The following is a 17,973-nucleotide window of genomic DNA, read 5'->3' on the forward strand; positions in this document are numbered from 1 at the left end:
TACATCGATTACTCAACCATGTTAACTGTTGTCATATGAATGGACAGAACTTCCAGTCATCAAAATGGCTGCCATAGAAGTGTTCGAAAGCATGATGTACAGATCCTTCTCAAAAAATTAGCATATTGTGATAAAGTTCATTATTTTCCATAATGTAATGATAAAAATTAAACTTTCATATATTTTAGATTCATTGCACACCAACTGAAATATTTCAGGTCTTTTATTGTTTTAATACTGATGATTTTGACATACACCTCATGAAAACCCAAAATTCATATCTCAAAAAATTAGCATATCATGAAAAGGGTCTCTAAACGAGCTATTAACCTAATCATCTGAATCAACTAATTAACTCTAAACACCTGCAAAAGATTCCTGAGGCTTTTAAAAACTCCCAGCCTGTTTCATTACTCAAAACCGCAATCATGGGTAAGACTGCCGACCTGACTGCTGTCCAGAAGGCCATCATTGACACCCTCAAGCAAGAGGGTAAGACACAGAAAGCAATGTCTGAACAAATAGGCTCTTCCCAGAGTGCTGTATCAAGGCACCTCTGTGGGAAGGAAAAAGTGTGGCAAAAAACGCTGCACAACGAGAAGAGGTGACCGGACCCTGAGGAAGATTGTGGAGAAGGACCGATTCCAGACCTTGGGGAACCTGCGGAAGCAGTGGACTGAGTCTGGAGTAGAAACATCCAGAGTCACCGTGCACAGGCGTGTGCAGGAAATGGGCTACAGGTGCCGCATTCCCCAGGTCAAGCCACTTTTGAACCAGAAACAGCGGCAGAAGCGCCTGACCTGGACTGTTGCTCAGTGGTCCAAAGTACTTTTTTCGGATGAAAGCAAATTTTGCATGTCATTCGAAAATCAAGGTGCCAGAGTCTGGAGGAAGACTGGGAGAAGGAAATGCCAAAATGCCTGAAGTCCAGTGTCAAGTACCCACAGTCAGTGATGGTCTGGGGTGCCATGTCAGCTGCTGGTGTTGGTCCACTGTGTTTTATCAAGGGCAGGGTCAATGCAGCTAGCTATCAGGAGATTTTGGAGCACTTCATGCTTCCATCTGCTGAAAAGCTTTATGGAGATGAAGATTTCATTTTTCAGCACGACCTGGCACCTGCTCACAGTGCCAAAACCACTGGTAAATGGTTTACTGACCATGGTATTACTGTGCTCAATTGGCCTGCCAACTCTCCTGACCTGAACCCCATAGAGAATCTGTGGGATATTGTGAAGAGAAAGTTGAGAGACGCAAGACCCAACACTCTGGATGAGCTTAAGGCCGCTATCGAAGCATCCTGGGCCTCCATAACACCTCAGCAGTGCCACAGGCTGATTGCCTCCATGCCACGCCGCATTGAAGCAGTCATTTCTGCAAAAGGATTCCCGACCAAGTATTGAGTGCATAACTGAACATAATGATTTGAAGGTTGACTTTTTTTGTATTAAAAACACTTCTTTTATTGGTCAATTGAAATATGCTAATTTTTTGAGCTAGGAATTTTGGGTTTTCATGAGCTGTATGCCAAAATCATCAGTATTAAAACAATAAAAGAACTGAAATATTTCAGTTGGTGTGCAATGAATCTAAAATATATGAAAGTTTAATTTTTATCATTACATTATGGACAATAATGAACTTTATCACAATATGCTAATTTTTTGAGAAGGACCTGAATGTTTCTCGCCTTGTCTTATCAAATCTGAATATGTAGAAGCAGAAATGAGATGCTTCTGAGGTGGGATGAGATGTGATGGGAACATTTCGGTTCTTAAAGGGGACCTATTATGCCCTTGTTTTTGGGGTCTAGGTTTTCATGCTTGAAAAAAACACATTACTTTTCAAATATTTGACATTGTTGCAGCAGCTATTTTCCAAGTCTGTCAGTAGCGCTCTGTTTAGTTCTGGTCTCTGTGAAGCCCCGCCTTCTGAAAAGCGCAGTGTGCTCTGATTGGTCCGCTTGACCAGTGTGTTGTCATTGGTCAACCGCTTCGAGCGTGTTTCGGAAATGTCACACCTCTTACCATATCCGCGAGTTTCAACACACTTCTAACGTAACCAGGCCTTGCCCCTTTTTTTGCATATGTTTTTGGCTGAAATTATTTAAATGAGGGATATTGTGATGTGTTCATTGTGAATACTACAGTCGAGGTGTTTTAGGGAGTTCAGAATCAGTGCCCACTGTTATAGAGAATAACTCCGTTTGGAGTCACTTTGTGCTTTTTAATTTTGCAGACATTTTTCATGCTCAAACAGCAGCATTACACAATAAAGACTGTTGCCAGAAATGTAGAACCCCCCTGCCCCCCCCCCCCCCCTCAAAAGAAAAAACAACATATATTACACCCCTTTAAAGCTAGAAAATTATGCTGATTATTTACTTCAAAACATCTTATCACATGTTCACAGAGAAAATTGAGTAAAATGGGTTGTAAATGGGAGTAAATGATGAAGTGATTTTTATTTTTAGGTCAGCAAATATTTTAATGTTGGACAACTGACCCAATTTTACTGTCTGAAAACATCTCAAATTGTCTCGCCCATTTATACCAGATATGTCTGTTTGAAATAATTGAACAATTATGAGAGTTTCGGAGTGGAAGATGTTCATAACTTCTGAATAAATCAAGCTACATTGTGAAAAAACAAGTGCTAACAGTGTTTATCGTTTGTCTGGCAGCAACTTAATGACTAAGTATATCATCAGTAAAGCTACAGAGTGGGTGTTTTAAAAAAGACCAAGACAGAGCCATGGAGAACGTCCAGTTCGCCGGAAGAAAGCAAAGCTGATGAATCTCAGATGACAGGCTCCTTCAGAGTATCCCCTGCTGGTGGAACCCCAAGGAAAGGGTCGGAACACGCTGACTTCATAGATTTTTCCATGCATGGTTTGTGTCCAATTAGTGGCAAACAGCCCACGTTAGTGTTGGTGTGGGAGACAGGAGGACAGGCATGGCGGAGTGAAGGGTGGAGGGATTTTAATAGCTCATAGCAAAAAAAAAGTTGGAAAGTTCTAAAGTCTCATCCTTGCCTGACACCATTCCACATGAGGAAATGGTTAAGGACATTAAAGGGTTAGTTCACCCAAAAATGAAAATTCTGTCAGTATTTACTCACTGTCATGTTGTTCCAACCTCGTAAGACCTTCGTTCATCTTCGGAACACGAATTAAGATATTTTTGATGAAATCTGAGAGCTGGATCACTCCTCCATAGGCTTCTTAAGGGATTGAAACTTGCCAGCCCCGAAAAGTTATTAGAGATATCGTTAAAATAGTCCAAGTGACTACAGTGGCTCAATCTTAAGTTTATCAAGCGACGAGAATACTTTTTGTGCGCAAAAAACCCAAAAAATAACGACTTTATTTCAACTATTCATTTCCTTCTCTGTGGGCCTCTAGTCAGTTAACTTAGTGTGATAGCGTAGAGCTACATCACACGTAGGCTCACTATTTGCCGACGCTGGTCATGTGTGTGATGCATGTGATGTACAACAACAGAAGCTTACGCTATATCACTAGTGAACTCGAGGCCCACAGAGAAGGAAACGAATAGTTGAAATAAAGTCGTTATTTATTTCTTTTTTGCGCACAAAAAGTATTCTCGTTGTTTGATAAACTTAAGATTGAGTCACTGTAGTCACTTGGACTATTTTAACGATATAGTTAATAACCTTTAGGGGCTGGCAAGCTTCAATCCCTTAGAAGCCTATGGAGGAGTGATCCAGCTTTCAGATTTAATAAAAAATATCATAATTTGTGTTCCGAAGATGAACGAAGGTCTTACGGGGTTGGAACAACATGAGGGTGAGTAAATACTGACAGAATTTTCAGTTTTGGGTGAACTATTCCTTTAAAGATTGACTAATGGTCATCCTGTAATGAGTAGCAACTGGATGCTTCTTCTTGCTGCTAAAAAATACCAGCATGAATTCTCATGCTGGTCAACGTTGGTTATACCATGGAAACTTGTTTCTGCCTCAGATTAAAAATAGTTCACATTGTGAGATATAGAGTCACATTGTTACATATAAAGTTACAGTTTTGAGCAGGGTTATTATAGTTAACTAAAACTGAAACTACAGACCCGATTTTTGCTCGCCGACAGATTTGGGAAATCGCCGACAAATGCCTGAAATCATAGGCAAATCGGTGCTCGTTCACGTGAGGGACAATGATGAAAGACGCGATCAGAGAGAATCGCAGACGAGTCGCCGATGCCCGTGAGATATTTGGCAGCAATTCAAAAACCTGCTGTGTGAAATGTGTTCTGATTGAAACTACATTGGTGATGCCCTATAGCCAATGAGAGAGCAAGATACAGGGCAGCGGGATTTTCGGGGAGGAGTCTCGCACGAGAACTCCGGTCACACGCACGCGGGATCTTGCGTTAATTCCTTATCACTTCTCGCATGTGTTTGGTTGTGAAACGTAGTTTGAGGACCAGACAGCAGTTGTCGGCAATTCTTTCTTTTGTAAAGTCATGCAGTGTGAAACCTCCTGTCGCCGATCAATCGTGCAGTGTGCACACATCAGCAACTGAATGCTGCCCCAGGTAGTCGCGCAGTGTGAAAAGAACAGTGACCTCGACTACTTTGAAAATCGTGCTGTGTGAACTCGGCATAAGAAGTCACTTGTGAAATGTGCAGAACAGACAGTTAAGGCCGAACTAAATTGCTGTGGTATGTCTGAATAAATAAACATTAGCCACTGTTATCTTATATTAATGTTGTTTGGAAGCCTGTGCAATGATGTAGGTTTGTGACGGTGGGCAGTGTTCGGGGTTGTGACTGAAGGCAGTGACTGAGTAGTTCTGACATCACATTTTTACAGAAGTCACAACGGCTTGTGAAAAGGCATAGCTACTTTATGCAGGCTGTGTGCATTTGTGCGTGGATTGACTGTTTTGAAGTTTACAATCTCAAGAGAATTTAAATATTAACTGAATGAAAATAAAATATATATATTTTAAAAATTCAGTTTTATTTCAGCTAGTTGCCAATGCAACATTTTGTATTTTAATTAATTTAACTTAATGTACTAAAATAAGTAAAACTAAAATAAAAATGTATAAAAAATTGTATAGACATATTTAAAAAAACTATTAAAAAATTACAAAAACAAAAAATAAAATCTGATTTAAAATAATATCTCAATGCTAAAATTACACTGGTTGTTAGATATAGGTTTGGTCATTATGTTTTAATAGCGCTACAAATTACAAATGGCTCATATATAATCTGCACATTAAGAATATTTTAATAAACCTACTGTACAAATGGCAGGACTTATATTATTGGATATTTATTGTTCTAATCCAGGATAAAGTATGACAAATATTTAACAAGAATATTTAGTTCATCTCATCACTTAAGTAAATAAATATTCTTTCAAAACTGACTGATATTTTTATATTGCACAAAATCATGATCACTAGAGTAAAATCCACCATACTGGAGCAAATTTATGGTTAAATGCAACAGGAAAAACACCATAGTTTAGGCTATGTTATTTAAACTGTAGTCTATATATGAAATGTTAAAACAACAATGCAAAACAGTGTCCAGGATAGACTGTGCAGTGGTTCAACTCTAAACCTACCGCTTAGGATGTTGAGTATCAATGTAAGGACCGGGCCGCTGGCAGGCGTGTTTGGTGCCACCATTGTGAATTGACCCACGGTAGCGCTGGGGGGGTTTTCATCCAGCAAGGGCTTGTAATCTCTCAAATCCTCCAGAGTTATAATCCCCTCTGCAACACACGAAGATGCCCGTATGACACATGATTCTAAGCTACTTAATGATATCAAACCTAGGCTAGTTATCGATTTAGTCATTAATAACCAATTATGTGCCATCCTTCAACACCTCTTTCTGGATGGACTATTGGCAGTAGAAATTTGTGGGATGTAAAATATTTGGAAATCAATCAACCACAACATCTCAGCCAAGAGTAAACAACATGATGAATGAATCAAAGTTCACTATAAGTGAACTGCTCCTGTTTGCCTTGCTGCTGAGTGGTTTGCGTCTGTAAGCTCCATATTGCTTTCCGTTTTGAATCTTTATTTACTATCGTTCCATGTTGTTTATTGCTAATTCTTACTCATCACCACACATTAATCTGACATTGCTAGCTTCTATCTAAGTCGTTATCACTAGCACAACACGCTAGTAACTCGTGAGCCTGTTAACGCGTCATCCGTTCCATCGTCTTTATTTTATTTTTTTTATTTTTCCCTCGCGCGCTCGCGTCAACTTTTACGAATCCATCAAATAACTGTGGTAAGTACTGTATAGGATCAGTCAACAAACACGGTGAGTAATGTCTTCTCATGTTATTGTCACTTGCACTTCATGTCACATGTATAGCCTTCTCTGTCAGCAATATAGGATTTATGTCAGGCTGACTGAGAAGATTTCAGAACTAGAGACACGCATCCAAACTTTAATTCAGGATAGTAAGAGTGCAAGGGCTTTAGATACTGCTTTGGATGCGACCAGGTTAGTGAACTCTGTACATTGTTCGGTTCCGGATGTAGAGCCCGTGCAGCAGGGCAACTGGGTGACCGTGAGACGCAGTAGTAGACAAAACACTGCTCTTCCGTTCCGATTACAACATTAAACAGGTTCTCCCCACTCAGTGAAGAGAACGTGAAAATAGAGACACAAGCCACCATAGTCACATGTTTGCCCGGGAGCCAGAGCGCCTGACATCAAACAAATTTAAAAGTGCTGGCTAATGCTAATCGTAAATTCTCTAAGATTATTATTCACGTCGGCACTAATGATGTTCGACTTATATATAATATATAAATATTATATAAATGTACCAAATTATTATTAATTATTATTAAATGCTGTGCAAAATAATATAGGGTTTATAGACAATTGGAAAAGTTTTTGGGGCAGACCTGACCTGTAGAAAAGAGATGGTATTCATCCCTCCTGGGATGGTGCTGCTCTTCTCTCTAGTAATATGGCACATAGTCTTAGTGCTCAAACATGACAATCTGGGGCTCAGGTCAGGAAGCAGACAGACTGGCTAAACAGACCGTCTGCTAGCTGTCTCACGTCACTGAGGTCAGATAAATCCTACCACATAGAGTCTCTTTCACCTAGATATCATCAAATAGAGACTGTATCTGTTCCCTGAATTAGGACATACAAAAAACTCCTAAACCCATTTAAGGGTAATGATTTCCATTACACGAGAGTAGATGTTAAAACTTCATGCTGATTTGTACTCGGCTTTCGCCAAGATAAGCACCAACTAAGACGTAACTTTACAGTAACCTATGCTTCTCCATCCATTTATGCTTCTTTCCATCTGGTGACGTGAATCTCCTTCTGTCTGGTGTTAATAGTGTATTTGCGCGTCAGCACACAAAACGGCTGCAACCACAGTGCGGTCCCCCCATAACAACCCTCTGGATTGAGCGGAGTAGGGAACATCTCTAGGGTCTTCAAGTGGGCACCTTCCGTCCTCAGTGTTTCGTCGACTAGCCCACGACACCTCAAGAGGGCTCGACAGTGACTCTGGCGTCCCAGAGTCACCCCCCTCCGTCCCCCACTCAACTCAGCCCAGCTTACTGACCTCTACTTCCCTCTTGCTGCTGAGACCTAACCACAATCTCACAATCTCTCCGCAACCCAACCATACGCGCCAACCCGTTTGACTAAGGCTGTCGAGCCCCACTGGTGCGTTAATATGCAGTTTCAGTGGCAACGGTTCCGTATGGCATACCACCTACCGCAAAACACAATATCTGCCCAACCACCCGTCATTCACGCAATATACACAGGAACATAATGACTGTAAATACTATACAACCTCTACAAATAAACCAACAGTGCTGCTGAGACCTAACCACAATCTCACAATCTCTCCGCAACCCAACCATACGCGCCAACCCGTTTGACTAAGGCTGTCGAGCCCCATTGGTGCGTTAATTTGCAGTTTCAGTGGCAACGGTTCCGTATGGCATACCACCTACCGCAAATCACAATATCTGCCCAACCACCCGTCATTCACGCAATATACAGAGGAACGTATGACTGTAAATACTATACAACCTCTACAAATAAACCAACAGTGCTGCTGAGACCTAACCACAATCTCACAATCTCTCCGCAACCCAACCATACGCGCCAACCCGTTTGACTAAGGCTGTCGAGCCCCACTGGTGCGTTAATATGCAGTTTCAGTGGCAACGGTTCCGTATGGCATACCACCTACCGCAAAACACAATATCTGCCCAACTTCCCGTCATTCGCGCAATATACACAGGAACGTAATGACTGTAAATACTATACAACCTATACAAATAAACCAACACCCTTCAAGTTTTCAAGAATTCTACGAAACCGTAGCATGGCGGCCTGTACTCAGCCAGCTAGAATCTTTCCGTCTCAACCACAGCCAGTTGCTGCTCCTTTCTGCTGCTTCAGATAAGTTCTTTACTGTGCGACGCAACTCTTGACCACTGAATCCGACGTCTCTGAGGAACCGGGTTGTAGAGTGTGCCACAAAACCTCGACAACCCACTTCCACTGGATAAACCTGGACTCTCCATCCTCGCTGTTCTGCTTCAGTGGCCAGATGAGCATACCGCAATTTCTTCCTCTCATATGCCTCATCTACCGCATCCTCCCATGGCACTGTTAACTCTATCAGTTGAACAATGTGTGCTGATCCAGACCACAAAACAATATCTGGTCGTAGGTTAGTGGTGGCAATCTCAGGTGGAAAAATAAGCCGTTGATCAAGATCAGCCAGCATCTTCCAGTCCCTAGCAGCTTCCAGTTGTCCTGGGCGAGAATTGGTGTTAGCACCTTTTCTTGGTGGTTGCTCGCCTGGGCGGAGGAATATTGTCTTCTGCGTATAATGTTTTGCTAGAACAGGCGGCAACTTATTGGTCATACTATGCTTGCCTTCCAATGCTAAAGCCAAACATCGCAATACTTGGTCATGGCGCCAAGTAAACCGACCTTGGCTAAGAGCCACCTTACATCCTGTCAAAATGTGCCTTAATGTGGCAGGTGATGAACACAAAGGAAAAGAGGGATCCTCTCCTACCCAGAAGTTTAGGTGATGGGAGAACATCATATGTTGACCTAATAAGGAAACTGATCCTACTCTCTTCCATTGACCAAAGGTCTTGCCAGCCCATTTTTCGTTGTTCCACACTCTCCCATCTCATCCACTCTCCCTGCTTGGCCTGGGAAATGGCCTTTACACATCTCATCCTCTCCTCCTGCTTTCGCACCTCGTTGACTACCAGCTTCCTCCTTTGAGCTGGGCCTGCCTTGTGCCATTTAGGAGGAGCTAAACTGAGCCCAAAAGCCCCTCTTCTATGCTGTACCTGTCCCACGATATCCCCAATTTGATGTTCAACAAATAAAAAACAGATATAATACAGATGAACAAATGATAAAGCCTGGGTTGCTGAATATTCAATCCCTTACTTCAAAAGCACTTATTGTTAATGATATGATTACAGATTATAACCTAGATGAGCTGTGTTTGACAGAAACCTGGCTAAAACCAAATAAATTACATTACTTTAAATGAGTCCACCCCGCAAGATTACTGTTATAAACATGAGCCTCGTCTGAAAGGCAAAAGGGGTGGTGTTGCTGTAATTTATAGTTACATCTTCAGAATTACTGAGAAGTCTTGTTTTAAATTTAATTATTTTTAAACCATGCTAAATTTTAAACCATGCTAAATAAAGCACACGTTGGTTCTAAATGTAACACTATCTAGTGTAAAAGATAAATCATGTTTGAGGTTTGTGCTGGCTACTGTATACAGGCCACCAGGGCACCATACAGAATTTATCAAATAATTTAATGATTTTCTATCAGAGTTAGTACTGGCTGCAGATAAAGCCCTAATTGTTGGTGATTTTAATATACATGTAGATAATGAAAAAGATGCATTGGGATTGGCATTTAAAGACATTCTGAACTCATTGTCGTAATCATACTCTAGATCTGATATTATCACATGGAATCAATGTTGATGCTGTTGAAATTATACAGCAGAGTGATGACATCTCAGATCATTATCTAGTCTTGTGTATACTTTATTTAGCTAAGACTGCAAAGTCAACTCCGTGTTACAAATATGTTAGACATATCACTTCTTCCACTAAAGATCGCTTTATTAATAATATTCCTGATCAGTTTCATCTCCTCAGCATCCCAGATAGCTTAGAAGAAATCAATATTGCGACAGAAACTTTTGACTGTCTCTTTTCCAGCACTTTATACACAGTTCCTCCTTTGTGCTTAAAGAAGATGAAAGAAAATAGTCCAACACCGTGGTACAAACGAGCACACTCAGGCCCTTAAGAGAGAAGCCAGAAATATGGAGAGCAACTGGAAGAAAACAAAACTAGAGTTTTTTTTTTTCGTATTTCATGGCAAGAGAGCACGATTGCGTACGGAGAGGCCTTAAAAGCTGCTAGATCTGCTTATTTTTAAACCCTATTAGAAGAAAATAAACAAAACCCTAGGTATTTATTTGAAACAGTGGTTAAATTAACTAAAAATAAAGCTTCAATCCCAGATGTTTCCAAGGAGCACAGCAGTAATGATTTTATGCACTTCTTACTTACAAGATAAATAATATCAGGGAGAAATTATAACTATGCAACTGTCTACTACAGTATCGCATCAGGCAGTGCATTGTAGTCTCCTTCAGGAAAAATTTGATTCATTCATTGCTATTGAAGAGGAAGAATTTTCCAAACTCGTTAAATCATCTAAATCGACAACGTATGCTAGACCCTATACTGACTAAGTTATTGAAAGAGATGCTTCCAGAGGTCATAGATCCTCTTCTTAACATCATTAATTTATCTTTGTCATTAGGATACGTACCAAAAACTTTTAAGCTGGCTATGATTAAACTACTTGTTAAAAAAACGCAACTTGATCCTGCAGAATTCGTCAATTACAGCCCGATCTTGATTTCTGCCTTTTCTGTCAAAGATACTAGAAAAGACAGTATACACAACTATGTTCCTTGCTAGAAAGTAATGGTATCTGTGAGGATTTTCAGTCAGGATTTAGATCACACCATAGTACTGAGACAGCTCTCTAGAGTCACAAACGATTTGCATCCGATTGTGGTTGTATCTCTCTATTAGTACTACTTGATCTTAGTACTGCATTTGATTCTATTTGTTATGTATAAAGCGTTGTTACTTTAAGACATAAGTAACGGGTAAAGTCATGTGATGATGACGTCGTGACGTGCGGCAGAGTATATACAAGTGAATGTGAGCATTAAAAGAGATGCAAGTTCTTTCGTCCCTGAATTGATGTTTCTGACTCTTCTTTAGTGTCCTCTGTCTTTATAGAAAGGGAAAGACACAACACTATTGACCACAACATTCTTTTAAATAGACTCGAAAATTATGTTGGCATTAGTGGAATTGCATTAGCATGGTTTAAATCATACTTATCTGACCGTTATCAGATAAGTACTAAGTACTAGCTCAGTACTAGGACTGCTGCTATGCATAGCTGATATAAAAAACTGGATGACTAATAATTTCCTAATAAACAATTAATACAATTAACACACGCTTAATAAACAAACTACAGCTGGCCCAAAACACAGCAGCTAGAGTATGACCATATTAGCCCGGTTCTGTCAAAACTGCATTGGCTCCCTATTAAACATCGTATACATTTTAAAATATTGTTGATTACTTACAAAGCACTAAATGGTTTAGCTCCCCAGTACTTGAGCGAGCTCCTAATGCATTATAGTCCTTCACGTCTATTGCAGTTCCGTCTCGCTGCATTGGCTACCACTCGCTGCTCGCATCAAATTCAAAGCTTTGACGCTTGCTTGCAGATCTACCACAGACTCAGCTCCGTCCTACTTTCACTCCCTACTACAAGTCTACATCCCTACCAGATGCCTACGATCGGCCAAGGAGCGACGGCTCATGGTGCCATCACAGCGAGGCACTAAATCACTCTCCAGAACATTCTCATTCACGGTTCCATGCTGGTGTAATGATCTCCTCACCCTCGTCCGTAATGCAGAATCCCTGACAGCATTCAAAAGACAACTGAAAACTCATCTCTTCCATGAGTACTTAACATAAAAAAAATAATAATAATAATAAAAATAAAAAAAATAATTCTTCTCTTTTAAATCTTTCCTTCCCTTTTTAATCTTCCCTTGTCTGGCTTTTGCTACTCTGAGCAATGCCTGAACTTTGTATTTTGAGCAATTCTTGCGTCATTCTTCCCTCTTCACGATGACTCGCTTGCTTTAGTCCTCAGATGTAAGTCGCTTTGGATAAAAGCGTCTGCTAAATGACTAAATGTAAATGTAAATATTGCAATCTTAAAATTCCGGCCAGTTGATAATGCCTAGAATATCAAAATCGACTACTGGCGGTAGATCCTTTTCCTATTTAGCACCTAAACTTTGGAACAGTCTTCCTAACATTGTCCGGGAGGCAGACACACTCTGTCAGTTTAAATCTAGAGTAAAAACACATCTCTTCAACCTTTCATACACATAGAACACTATACATTTCTATTATTCAAATCAGTTAAATGATTTTTTGGGGAGACTTAAAAGGACTGTATTATACTTCTATTGCTGTAACTACTTTGTGTGGTAATCACTCTCGGGTGTCGGTCTGTGCAAAATAATATAGGGTTTATAGACAATTGGAAAAGTTTTTGGGGCAGACCTGACCTGTAGAAAAGAGATGGTATTCATCCCTCCTGGGATGGTGCTGCTCTTCTCTCTAGTAATATGGCACATAGTCTTAGTGCTCAAACATGACAATCTGGGGCTCAGGTCAGGAAGCAGACAGACTGGCTAAACAGACCGTCTGCTAGCTGTCTCACGTCACTGAGGTCAGATAAATCCTACCACATAGAGTCTCTTTCACCTAGATATCATCAAATAGAGACTGTATCTGTTCCCTGAATTAGGACATACAAAAAACTCCTAAACCCATTTAAGGGTAATGATTTCCATTACACGAGAGTAGATGTTAAAACTTCATGCTGATTTGTACTCGGCTTTCGCCAAGATAAGCACCAACTAAGACGTAACTTTACAGTAACCTATGCTTCTCCATCCATTTATGCTTCTTTCCATCTGGTGACGTGAATCTCCTTCTGTCTGGTGTTAATAGTGTATTTGCGCGTCAGCACACAAAACGGCTGCAACCACAGTGCGGTCCCCCCATAACAACCCTCTGGATTGAGCGGAGTAGGGAACATCTCTAGGGTCTTCAAGTGGGCACCTTCCGTCCTCAGTGTTTCGTCGACTAGCCCACGACACCTCAAGAGGGCTCGACAGTGACTCTGGCGTCCCAGAGTCACCCCCCTCCGTCCCCCACTCAACTCAGCCCAGCTTACTGACCTCTACTTCCCTCTTGCTGCTGAGACCTAACCACAATCTCACAATCTCTCCGCAACCCAACCATACGCGCCAACCCGTTTGACTAAGGCTGTCGAGCCCCACTGGTGCGTTAATATGCAGTTTCAGTGGCAACGGTTCCGTATGGCATACCACCTACCGCAAAACACAATATCTGCCCAACCACCCGTCATTCACGCAATATACACAGGAACATAATGACTGTAAATACTATACAACCTCTACAAATAAACCAACAGTGCTGCTGAGACCTAACCACAATCTCACAATCTCTCCGCAACCCAACCATACGCGCCAACCCGTTTGACTAAGGCTGTCGAGCCCCATTGGTGCGTTAATTTGCAGTTTCAGTGGCAACGGTTCCGTATGGCATACCACCTACCGCAAATCACAATATCTGCCCAACCACCCGTCATTCACGCAATATACAGAGGAACGTATGACTGTAAATACTATACAACCTCTACAAATAAACCAACAGTGCTGCTGAGACCTAACCACAATCTCACAATCTCTCCGCAACCCAACCATACGCGCCAACCCGTTTGACTAAGGCTGTCGAGCCCCACTGGTGCGTTAATATGCAGTTTCAGTGGCAACGGTTCCGTATGGCATACCACCTACCGCAAAACACAATATCTGCCCAACTTCCCGTCATTCGCGCAATATACACAGGAACGTAATGACTGTAAATACTATACAACCTATACAAATAAACCAACACCCTTCAAGTTTTCAAGAATTCTACGAAACCGTAGCATGGCGGCCTGTACTCAGCCAGCTAGAATCTTTCCGTCTCAACCACAGCCAGTTGCTGCTCCTTTCTGCTGCTTCAGATAAGTTCTTTACTGTGCGACGCAACTCTTGACCACTGAATCCGACGTCTCTGAGGAACCGGGTTGTAGAGTGTGCCACAAAACCTCGACAACCCACTTCCACTGGATAAACCTGGACTCTCCATCCTCGCTGTTCTGCTTCAGTGGCCAGATGAGCATACCGCAATTTCTTCCTCTCATATGCCTCATCTACCGCATCCTCCCATGGCACTGTTAACTCTATCAGTTGAACAATGTGTGCTGATCCAGACCACAAAACAATATCTGGTCGTAGGTTAGTGGTGGCAATCTCAGGTGGAAAAATAAGCCGTTGATCAAGATCAGCCAGCATCTTCCAGTCCCTAGCAGCTTCCAGTTGTCCTGGGCGAGAATTGGTGTTAGCACCTTTTCTTGGTGGTTGCTCGCCTGGGCGGAGGAATATTGTCTTCTGCGTATAATGTTTTGCTAGAACAGGCGGCAACTTATTGGTCATACTATGCTTGCCTTCCAATGCTAAAGCCAAACATCGCAATACTTGGTCATGGCGCCAAGTAAACCGACCTTGGCTAAGAGCCACCTTACATCCTGTCAAAATGTGCCTTAATGTGGCAGGTGATGAACACAAAGGAAAAGAGGGATCCTCTCCTACCCAGAAGTTTAGGTGATGGGAGAACATCATATGTTGACCTAATAAGGAAACTGATCCTACTCTCTTCCATTGACCAAAGGTCTTGCCAGCCCATTTTTCGTTGTTCCACACTCTCCCATCTCATCCACTCTCCCTGCTTGGCCTGGGAAATGGCCTTTACACATCTCATCCTCTCCTCCTGCTTTCGCACCTCGTTGACTACCAGCTTCCTCCTTTGAGCTGGGCCTGCCTTGTGCCATTTAGGAGGAGCTAAACTGAGCCCAAAAGCCCCTCTTCTATGCTGTACCTGTCCCACGATATCCCCAATTTGATGTTCAACAAATAAAAAACAGATATAATACAGATGAACAAATGATAAAGCCTGGGTTGCTGAATATTCAATCCCTTACTTCAAAAGCACTTATTGTTAATGATATGATTACAGATTATAACCTAGATGAGCTGTGTTTGACAGAAACCTGGCTAAAACCAAATAAATTACATTACTTTAAATGAGTCCACCCCGCAAGATTACTGTTATAAACATGAGCCTCGTCTGAAAGGCAAAAGGGGTGGTGTTGCTGTAATTTATAGTAACATCTTCAGAATTACTGAGAAGTCTTGTTTTAAATTTAATTATTTTTAAACCATGCTAAATTTTAAACCATGCTAAATAAAGCACACGTTGGTTCTAAATGTAACACTATCTAGTGTAAAAGATAAATCATGTTTGAGGTTTGTGCTGGCTACTGTATACAGGCCACCAGGGCACCATACAGAATTTATCAAATAATTTAATGATTTTCTATCAGAGTTAGTACTGGCTGCAGATAAAGCCCTAATTGTTGGTGATTTTAATATACATGTAGATAATGAAAAAGATGCATTGGGATTGGCATTTAAAGACATTCTGAACTCATTGTCGTAATCATACTCTAGATCTGATATTATCACATGGAATCAATGTTGATGCTGTTGAAATTATACAGCAGAGTGATGACATCTCAGATCATTATCTAGTCTTGTGTATACTTTATTTAGCTAAGACTGCAAAGTCAACTCCGTGTTACAAATATGTTAGACATATCACTTCTTCCACTAAAGATCGCTTTATTAATAATATTCCTGATCAGTTTCATCTCCTCAGCATCCCAGATAGCTTAGAAGAAATCAATATTGCGACAGAAACTTTTGACTGTCTCTTTTCCAGCACTTTATACACAGTTCCTCCTTTGTGCTTAAAGAAGATGAAAGAAAATAGTCCAACACCGTGGTACAAACGAGCACACTCAGGCCCTTAAGAGAGAAGCCAGAAATATGGAGAGCAACTGGAAGAAAACAAAACTAGAGTTTTTTTTTTTTCGTATTTCATGGCAAGAGAGCACGATTGCGTACGGAGAGGCCTTAAAAGCTGCTAGATCTGCTTATTTTTAAACCCTATTAGAAGAAAATAAACAAAACCCTAGGTATTTATTTGAAACAGTGGTTAAATTAACTAAAAATAAAGCTTCAATCCCAGATGTTTCCAAGGAGCACAGCAGTAATGATTTTATGCACTTCTTACTTACAAGATAAATAATATCAGGGAGAAATTATAACTATGCAACTGTCTACTACAGTATCGCATCAGGCAGTGCATTGTAGTCTCCTTCAGGAAAAATTTGATTCATTCATTGCTATTGAAGAGGAAGAATTTTCCAAACTCGTTAAATCATCTAAATCGACAACGTATGCTAGACCCTATACTGACTAAGTTATTGAAAGAGATGCTTCCAGAGGTCATAGATCCTCTTCTTAACATCATTAATTTATCTTTGTCATTAGGATACGTACCAAAAACTTTTAAGCTGGCTATGATTAAACTACTTGTTAAAAAAACGCAACTTGATCCTGCAGAATTCGTCAATTACAGCCCGATCTTGATTTCTGCCTTTTCTGTCAAAGATACTAGAAAAGACAGTATACACAACTATGTTCCTTGCTAGAAAGTAATGGTATCTGTGAGGATTTTCAGTCAGGATTTAGATCACACCATAGTACTGAGACAGCTCTCTAGAGTCACAAACGATTTGCATCCGATTGTGGTTGTATCTCTCTATTAGTACTACTTGATCTTAGTACTGCATTTGATTCTATTTGTTATGTATAAAGCGTTGTTACTTTAAGACATAAGTAACGGGTAAAGTCATGTGATGATGACGTCGTGACGTGCGGCAGAGTATATACAAGTGAATGTGAGCATTAAAAGAGATGCAAGTTCTTTCGTCCCTGAATTGATGTTTCTGACTCTTCTTTAGTGTCCTCTGTCTTTATAGAAAGGGAAAGACACAACACTATTGACCACAACATTCTTTTAAATAGACTCGAAAATTATGTTGGCATTAGTGGAATTGCATTAGCATGGTTTAAATCATACTTATCTGACCGTTATCAGATAAGTACTAAGTACTAGCTCAGTACTAGGACTGCTGCTATGCATAGCTGATATAAAAAACTGGATGACTAATAATTTCCTAATAAACAATTAATACAATTAACACACGCTTAATAAACAAACTACAGCTGGCCCAAAACACAGCAGCTAGAGTATGACCATATTAGCCCGGTTCTGTCAAAACTGCATTGGCTCCCTATTAAACATCGTATACATTTTAAAATATTGTTGATTACTTACAAAGCACTAAATGGTTTAGCTCCCCAGTACTTGAGCGAGCTCCTAATGCATTATAGTCCTTCACGTCTATTGCAGTTCCGTCTCGCTGCATTGGCTACCACTCGCTGCTCGCATCAAATTCAAAGCTTTGACGCTTGCTTGCAGATCTACCACAGACTCAGCTCCGTCCTACTTTCACTCCCTACTACAAGTCTACATCCCTACCAGATGCCTACGATCGGCCAAGGAGCGACGGCTCATGGTGCCATCACAGCGAGGCACTAAATCACTCTCCAGAACATTCTCATTCACGGTTCCATGCTGGTGTAATGATCTCCTCACCCTCGTCCGTAATGCAGAATCCCTGACAGCATTCAAAAGACAACTGAAAACTCATCTCTTCCATGAGTACTTAACATAAAAAAAATAATAATAATAATAAAAATAA

At 40.8% G+C, this 17,973-nt stretch overlaps 1 protein-coding gene across 3 annotated transcripts in view; it reads right to left on the reverse strand.

Annotated features, from left to right (window-relative positions):
* ggt1b (gamma-glutamyltransferase 1b) overlaps window positions 1-17,973 on the reverse strand; it is a 39,250-nt gene that overhangs the window by 3,647 nt on the left and 17,630 nt on the right. For 2 of the 3 annotated variants that reach the window (XM_077243489.1, XM_077243491.1), the window contains one exon: window positions 5,600-5,749. The exons of the other annotated variant lie outside the window; for it this stretch is intronic. In XM_077243489.1, the coding sequence (XP_077099604.1) occupies window positions 5,600-5,749 (150 nt within the window). The remainder of the gene's footprint in view (window positions 1-5,599; window positions 5,750-17,973) is intronic. 3 annotated transcript variants of the gene reach the window in all.

This window comes from Siphateles boraxobius, unplaced genomic scaffold, assembly GCF_051911475.1.
Source record: "Siphateles boraxobius isolate OS27281-9 unplaced genomic scaffold, OSU_SipBor_1 25, whole genome shotgun sequence".
In the NCBI taxonomy this organism is placed as follows: Eukaryota; Metazoa; Chordata; class Actinopteri; order Cypriniformes; family Leuciscidae; genus Siphateles; species Siphateles boraxobius.